General features: G+C 44.1%; 1 protein-coding gene across 1 annotated transcript; it reads left to right on the top strand.

The window, feature by feature from the left end:
- Positions 1 to 328: 328 nt before the first annotated feature.
- On the top strand, positions 329 to 7,229 carry LOC311139907 (NF-kappa-B inhibitor delta-like). Its single transcript, XM_084174904.1, is given in 13 exon segments — positions 329 to 433; positions 3,816 to 3,977; positions 4,107 to 4,348; positions 4,488 to 4,705; positions 4,965 to 5,070; positions 5,219 to 5,365; positions 5,481 to 5,532; positions 5,659 to 5,825; positions 6,122 to 6,128; positions 6,131 to 6,237; positions 6,477 to 6,641; positions 6,731 to 6,763; positions 6,765 to 7,229. Coding segments are annotated over 13 exon segments (1,461 nt in total). The 5' UTR covers positions 329 to 417; the 3' UTR covers positions 6,804 to 7,229.
- Positions 7,230 to 7,437: the final 208 nt, after the last annotated feature.

Here is a 7,437-nt window from a genome sequence, read left to right as displayed (position 1 = left end):
TAGCCAAAATCATCTCCATTCCGATTTCACTCTTTGAATCAGAACATGCATTGTTAATTCAGAAAATATTCAGGAAATTCGTTACTGGTCTGTGTCGTAGCCGGCCGCGACCGGGAGACACATGAGGCGATGCATAATTGGCCCAGCGTCGTCCGGGTTAGGTGAAGGTTTGGCACTGATGTTGTTCTCTGGCGCACCCAATCGTCACAGACTGTAGTGGGCGTGGTTTTGGCAATGGGGATGGCGTCATCGGCAACGTGTTCTGTGTGTACATAGTAGCAGGACAACAACGAGCCTGTGACAGACACTTACAGCAGGACCAGGAACCGCTGCGAATTCAAACCCTGAAGAAGAGACTTCAAACATTTTTTACCAAGAGGAGCTGACAAGGTGTTACAAAGAAAAAGGGATTCTGACATGCACTGGCAGAAATGTGAGTGTTTATTATTTTGATGATGAATATGACATTGACTAGCAGGCTACTAATAAGCCTAGATACGAATATTGTGATCATATAGCGGATGTTGTGACATTGACAATCAAAAGCTATTTTTTACATTCACTTGCTGCTCAGTTTTGAACATGTATTCCTAATGTCTAAGTTGCACGACTGTTTTGATTCATAAGTGGCAAGTAGGCTTAGGCAATAGCCTACAAGTCAGGACTAACATTCAAAATAAATGAGGGTTGTTATAAAGTGGGTAGGCCTATATCATATCATACAATTGAGTGCAGCAAACTAATGTGAGATGATTAAATACGTTAATATTAAGAAGTTATGTTAACATTTACAGGCAATGATGAAAACAATAGCCTACTTTTGCGTATTGAAAACTGACAGCGGGGGAAACCCTCACAACCTTCGCCCATGTTCGCTATATCTCAGTTCCCCTTTTAATGATGGGTGTGAAGGGGGAATCCGGATAGTCTATTTCACGCACGCAAGAATGAACTTGATTTTGCCCGGAGTGCCAATGCTGGCGACGGGCATAGTGTAGCATACTAGTCATATCTATGCAAAATATTAGTCTACATAGTACCACAGTCATTGAGGAAGTTCACTTCGTTTTCTCTGCTCGCCACGGCAGCATATTGAGCCAGCAAACAGAAAGGTCATCGGAATCCCCGCCGCCTACGCGCATGACTAAATGGCCAGGGGTTTCCGTCATTTAAATATTACATCGCAACAGCGTTCAGACAGGGTATCACAGGCAGCCCTGTCTCCTTGTCATGGATCGATTAACTAACGTCCCAACAATGACAACTGTAAAAATATACCTTTGAAGATGTATAGTGCAATAGGCTGATGTAAAGAACTTTCTGCACTGATATAAGTTGTCTGCCAAATGATGTAACTCTAGGTTCAAATGGACTTGTAGAGTACAGCGTACTTTAGTCTATACCCAAACTCATGTAGCAATATGCTTTATAGAGCACTCATAATGTCTACATAATCACTACATAGATGTTTCAGGATTCATACGTGGCATAGTCCTTTTACCACCCTTTATAAAGGGGAATAAAGTGTTTAAAGAAGGAGTAATTGCAACATTTACTCTAATTATGATTCCTTCAATGAAACTAATAGAAGACAACATTCTGTACACTGTTTATTTGAGTAAAGACCACTGTGATGGGTTCTACTCTCTGTGGTTGTGTAGGTAAACTCGAAAGTGAACATGAACATCACTCAGTTCATTCGGAACATTTAGGTGACATTACAGAATACAGCTGTGACCTTTATTACCTGCTTGGTGACAAAGAACATCTATTGAGGACAGTTCTCCCTCTCTGTGGGTGTTTTAAAAGAAAGACTGGCTTTGGACATGGACAGTATACTGCCTTTAAGGGTTAACATCCGACTGTAGCTTATCCTGTAACTGTAGGGGGGTTATTCTTTCCTCCAACATGCACTACTAGTCAAATATTTGCATGAGATTATTTTTGGGGTGGCACACCTGCTGTCTACAGTATGCACCAGTAGCCAGAGCTGCCCTTCCGCGTGTAGATCACCCTTTCTTTCTCTCCCCTGTGAGGTATTCCCTCTATTAGTATTCATCCCTCCTACACTGTGGTGAAGGTTGAGAAATGACGTAGGGGGATTCACTAATTACTTTACAGTATCTGATGATGAATTGTATGACGTTGAACTCATTAGATAAATTGGAATAAAGTCTTGAGGAGATGGTCACAACTCATTTCCAGGGTCATTTTACCAATATGAACATGTCACAGTTTGGCAAATTGATTCTTATTTGGAGGATAACAGTAGTAGCAAGTCATTTTAAATAAGAAAATAATAGAATAGAATAAAATAGGAGTCTCTTACAGTAATGTTTATAATCATTGTTATAAGGAATGAAAATTGTGAATGTAATTGATGTAATGTGTAATTTTAGTTCAGCTGAAAATTCTGTGGCATCTCCCGTCTTATTTTTAGTTATGCAAGTTCCAGTAGTCTGTCTTTTATTCCTTAGTCAGCAAGACAGTAAACTGAAGAAAGAGAAAATAAATGAGGGAAATAATTGAGACAGAAGTAAAACTCAGGTCCAAGAGAAGAGAGAGACAAGAAACAGAATGTTAATATCTCCTGGAGTTTTCACAATTGCAGAACAGAAAGGCAGTTCCTCCTTTGTATCCATTTGAGTGGCCTCAAGTGATACCAAACGTTCCTCCCTGTGAGAGGGATACGAAAAGTGAAAACGCAACACACCCCTCACCCAGGCATTCACTATACTGTCGCTCTCAATTCAGAGATTTTGATGTTCCACTGACACTGTGTTGATGGCACTAGAAAGAGTGTGTTTTTATCACTCCTTCTTATGTTCACCGAACCCTGTTGGGGAATAGAGGAGACTACTGTAGCATTCAAATATGTTATTTAACTAGACCAAAATCTCAGGCTCACCCCCAAAAAAGCCCCCTTTCTATGGCTTGATTGTCTTCTAAGAAAAGGACAGGTGATGTGAGATAGCTGTGAGAAACAATCTACTCCATGACCACATTTATGAATCATCACACTTAAGCATGATAATAGTCAGACATTATGTTATGGCTGCCAGCTCAGTCACACTGCAGAGCAGACATGGCCCACGTTTATATGTTCACTCTTCACTTCTGGGTTGTAACGTGCTCTCGGCACACACAGCAGCGACAGGAAGTGCTGTGGTTTACCACAGCCAGCGTAACGGAGCTAGACAGGAAAGAGTCACAGAAAATGTGTAGTGGCAAGCCTCCACATGGTAGTGGTTCTAGTGAATCTATCTGTTAGTTCTGACCTCACAGCCTGTTTTCCTAATGGAATAGGTTCCTCAGAGCTCTCTCTCTACCTGTTTATGCTCCTCGGTGGAAATGTCGCTTTGTCTTTCACGTGTGGGGTGATGACACTCGAGGAAAAACTACCCTGCTTTGCTGCACACAAGCAATATCAAGCTGGAAACCTCAGATACATATATTGTTCACCACTATCTCTTTTTCCTCTGGCTGCTGAATGGAAAAGAAAGTGATGGGGAAAAAGAGTAAACATGATATCATAGATGAATCATGGGAAATCACAGAGCTGGAGGAGAATGGCCTCTTTTTGCATGTCCTTTCAATCCAAAAACCAAAGATGAAGCGTTATCCAAAATTACCACATTACTTCATATTATGTCATAACACTATACCAAGAGCTTTAGCTGTGTCGCTCTGTAGTAATACATGTCTGGTAAGAATACCATTGTAGAAAAGCACCCCAATATAGAACAAATGTCATGGTCGACTTCATGACTATCCACCAAAAATCATTCATTGCAACATCACCTCTGTCCCCACAGCACCGAAGGAGAAGCCGTGTTACACTCTGCCCACAGTGAAGAAACTCCTGGAGCAGAAGAGGAAGAGGGAGACCTCCTCGACGGCAACAATCAGTACCGGTGTCCCCACTGCCGCTGTCCTCTCCCAACAGGTGTCAACACCAGAGAAGTCTACCTCAACAGGTGAGTACTGCTTGAAGCACCCATGTAAGCCATTTGCAACCCAACCAGACCTGGGTCAAATACATTGTCAAATCATTTCAAATATCTTCCATTGACATTGACAGATGGCTTGACTTGTGACCCTCCCAGGTGTAGCCAGCAGCTACTCAGACATGGCAGTGGGGTATGAGAGATGGGTTTCTATGGATGAGCACCAAACCCCCTTGGCCATACAGGAAGGACCATTCTCCCCTGTGGGGATCAATTACTTCTCCAGCCCATCCACCTCAATGGACTACAGCCACACTCCGGCCTACAGCCGTCCGATGGCCTCCAGCTACAACACACAGCAGATTCAGGACTACCCAGACACCACGATGCCTCAGCAATATGTAAGGAGGACTTGTTTCTCGAACAGAAGCAATTTGACATTACATCATCATTTTGACTACTTGTTGTTCTCGTGCTATTAAATACATGAACAGTATGTGCTATAGCATTTATGATGATACCAATATTTTACCTTTACAGACGGAGTGTCCAGTGACCGAGGCTGTGTCTAGTTTGGTTCCTTCTGGGCCCCTGCAGACCCCTGTCTACTCCTGGTCGTCGGGAACCTTGGGCCCCACAGAGCCTGTCCAGCAGGTGTTTAGTGGCCAGATGGATGTCATCAAGCTGGAGGAAGCCAGGATATTCCACAGAGGGATGGACTACAGCAGAACCACCTGGCAGGATGACGACGGAGACACGTGAGTGTGTGTGTGTGTGTGTGTGTGTGTGTATGTGTGTGTGTGTGTATGTGTGTGGGGTGGGGGGGGGGGGGGGGGGGGGGTTTGGGGGATACACAGATTACAAGCTTGTGACCCGATGTTGAGAAAGTAGACATGACTAAGTTTGAGAAAATGTTAAGAGAAACTTGGCAAATAAAAATAAAAGTATCTCATGTCTCATGGGACTTTACAACATTCTCGACTGAAACCAATTTGTCATGTTGTATTGTCTTGTCAGGATTCTGCATATCTACACAGCCAAGGGCCTGAGGGAGTATGCATTTGCTGCAGCAGAGAGGCTTGCTGAGCTGGGTAGGCTAGACTCCAAGGAACACAAGGGGAAGGTATGCACCAAGAAGACACTTCTACTTTAGAGAACACAGCGTTGAGTAAAAAATAAATGAGACGCTTCCTCTAAAATAAATGTGTGGATGCCACACATAGTGAGCCTTAGTTTAATAGCATTAACCCCCCCTCCCTCCGGTATCCCAGACTGCTTTGCTGGTGGCGGTGACTGCTAACCATCCGGAAATCGTCCAGGATCTGTTGTCTTTAGGAGCAGATATAAATGCCTGTGATGTCAAAGGTCAAACAGCACTTCATCTTGCTGCCACCTATGGCTTCCCCAGGGTTATGCAGGTAAACCAGCAGCACTGCCTTCAACCAAAGTTATCATCTGTTAGGGCACAATCTAGATAAATAACAAATGATGTGAATAACCAATCATTTTCAATCTTTGGATCTGTATTTGTAGGTTATTCTCTCCTTTGGGCCTGGAGTGAACCTTGAGGCTCGCAATTTTGAAGGTAACATCCAGCTTATGTCAAATGAGAACACAACCATTACTCAAAAGACATCTGACAAACGATATAATAAAGACAACAGAATAAGTAACAACAATATAATAAAGTATTTTCCCACCCCTGTCTCAGGTCTGACTCCTCTGCACTGTGCAGCCATCTCCCACGGTGGCACCATGAAGACTCTCTCCTCCCTCTCCTCCACGGGGCTGGGTGATGCCAGCCTCCATGCCCTGGCAGAGGAGAAGCTCTCCTGGCTGCAGATGCTGCTCAACACCGGAGCCTCCCTGACCAGCCAGGTACTGAATGCACTACTTAAATGTAATGTACTAGAGATAGTATTTTAGAGACTGTATTCTACAGGAGGTGCCAGTACTCAATAAGTAGAAAACATCATCTATACCTCAGTCCTCCCAAGGGAATGGCATGGTTCGTTATGGTAGAAAAGAAATCACATCTGGAGCTATTAGTCAGCTTTTTCTCCACCCAACCTCACACCTGCAGAAACCTATGATGGGTTTTGAATATTTTCTTCACCTTCGGCGCGTTGTGGTTTCATTTTGATGCTTCATATAGTGTTTTCCTCTGTTTCCAGGAAATCAAAGTAACAAGACTGTTCTTCACCTCGCTGTGAAGGAGGGGAACATCCACCTGGTCCGCTACCTGCTTAAGATCCCCCTGGCCAACATGAGGGACTTTGTCAACATGAAGGTCAGTGCTGCTGTGAGATTGTCTGCTCTTCAAAGGTGTAGAGAAACTGACCTGTGTCCTGAGAGACTCCATGAAAAGAGAAAAGAGAGGAAGAACATCTTCAACAGCATGTGTACATGTGAAAGGAAAATATTGAAAAGAAAGGGAGACTCATCGACAGTGTGTGCATATCTAGTTATTGCCATAAGTGTTGGTATATACTCACAGCTTCATGATTCCCTTGACCTCCTCCCCTGCAGGCCCACGGTCATACCGCGCTGCACATGGCCGCTGGTCTCCATGGCAGCCCACACCAAGAGGAGATGCTGAGGCTGCTGCTGAGCCGAGGGGCCGACCCCAGCATCCGCAACCTGGAGAACGACCAGCCTGCACACCTGCTGCAGAGTGGACCCCATGGGGAACAGGTGAGCAGTCAGACAGGACAGACAGCTAATGGCCATTTTGTTGCATTCATATAATCTCAGCTCACCTATCCCTGTCCCATCTGTTTCAGCTCAAGCTCATCCTGAAGAAGCGAAGTGCTTCCCTCTCGTCGACGTGTAATGTCCTTACAGGACCAAGAGTGACCTGGACTACTTTTTATGTCCCTGTGTATCCCTCCGCCTCTTTTCAGAGGAAGTACTGAAGGTCTGTACTGTAGGTTGAATCCAGACATCTGTACTTCCAAGAGTGAGGGATTCTAGCGTATCTTCATGTGAGGATTTTCAAACACCACAAATCTCTAATATATACTAGGGCATTCACTTTGAAACGATATGTTTCATTGACATGATTTTGCTCACTATCTGTTTTCAGTTAGCTATGACGTTTATGTATTTTTCTAGCTTAATTTGTTGTTGTTTAATGGCTAGCTAGTAATGAGCAGTGGTAACAGGTGGAATTCCAGTCCCCCCTGATATTACTGTCACTCAGTACAACCTTGATTTCTATGAAATCGTTAACATTATAGTCAAAGCTGCCCAGACTCATTGTGTGAGTCCCCCCATCCCCCCCCCCCCCCCCCCCCCCCCCAGCTGGGAAGCCCTCCTTAGAGGTATATCTGAGGAGGGTTTCTGGGCTACCACCCCCACTCATTCTCTTGTCAAAACTTCCCCACCATGGTCAGAAATCATATTGGTTTGTTGAAAGGTGGTTGTTGTTTCACTAAGCATGTGACACAGTGTACCATTGTGCTCATGCTGTCACTGTCTTTTATTACTT

This window comes from Coregonus lavaretus (assembly GCF_964263955.1).
Source record: "Coregonus lavaretus genome assembly, chromosome: 13".
Taxonomy (NCBI): domain Eukaryota; kingdom Metazoa; phylum Chordata; class Actinopteri; order Salmoniformes; family Salmonidae; genus Coregonus; species Coregonus lavaretus.
The sequence above is the reverse complement of the archived record's forward strand: the minus strand, read 5'-3'. Positions and strand labels throughout refer to the sequence as shown.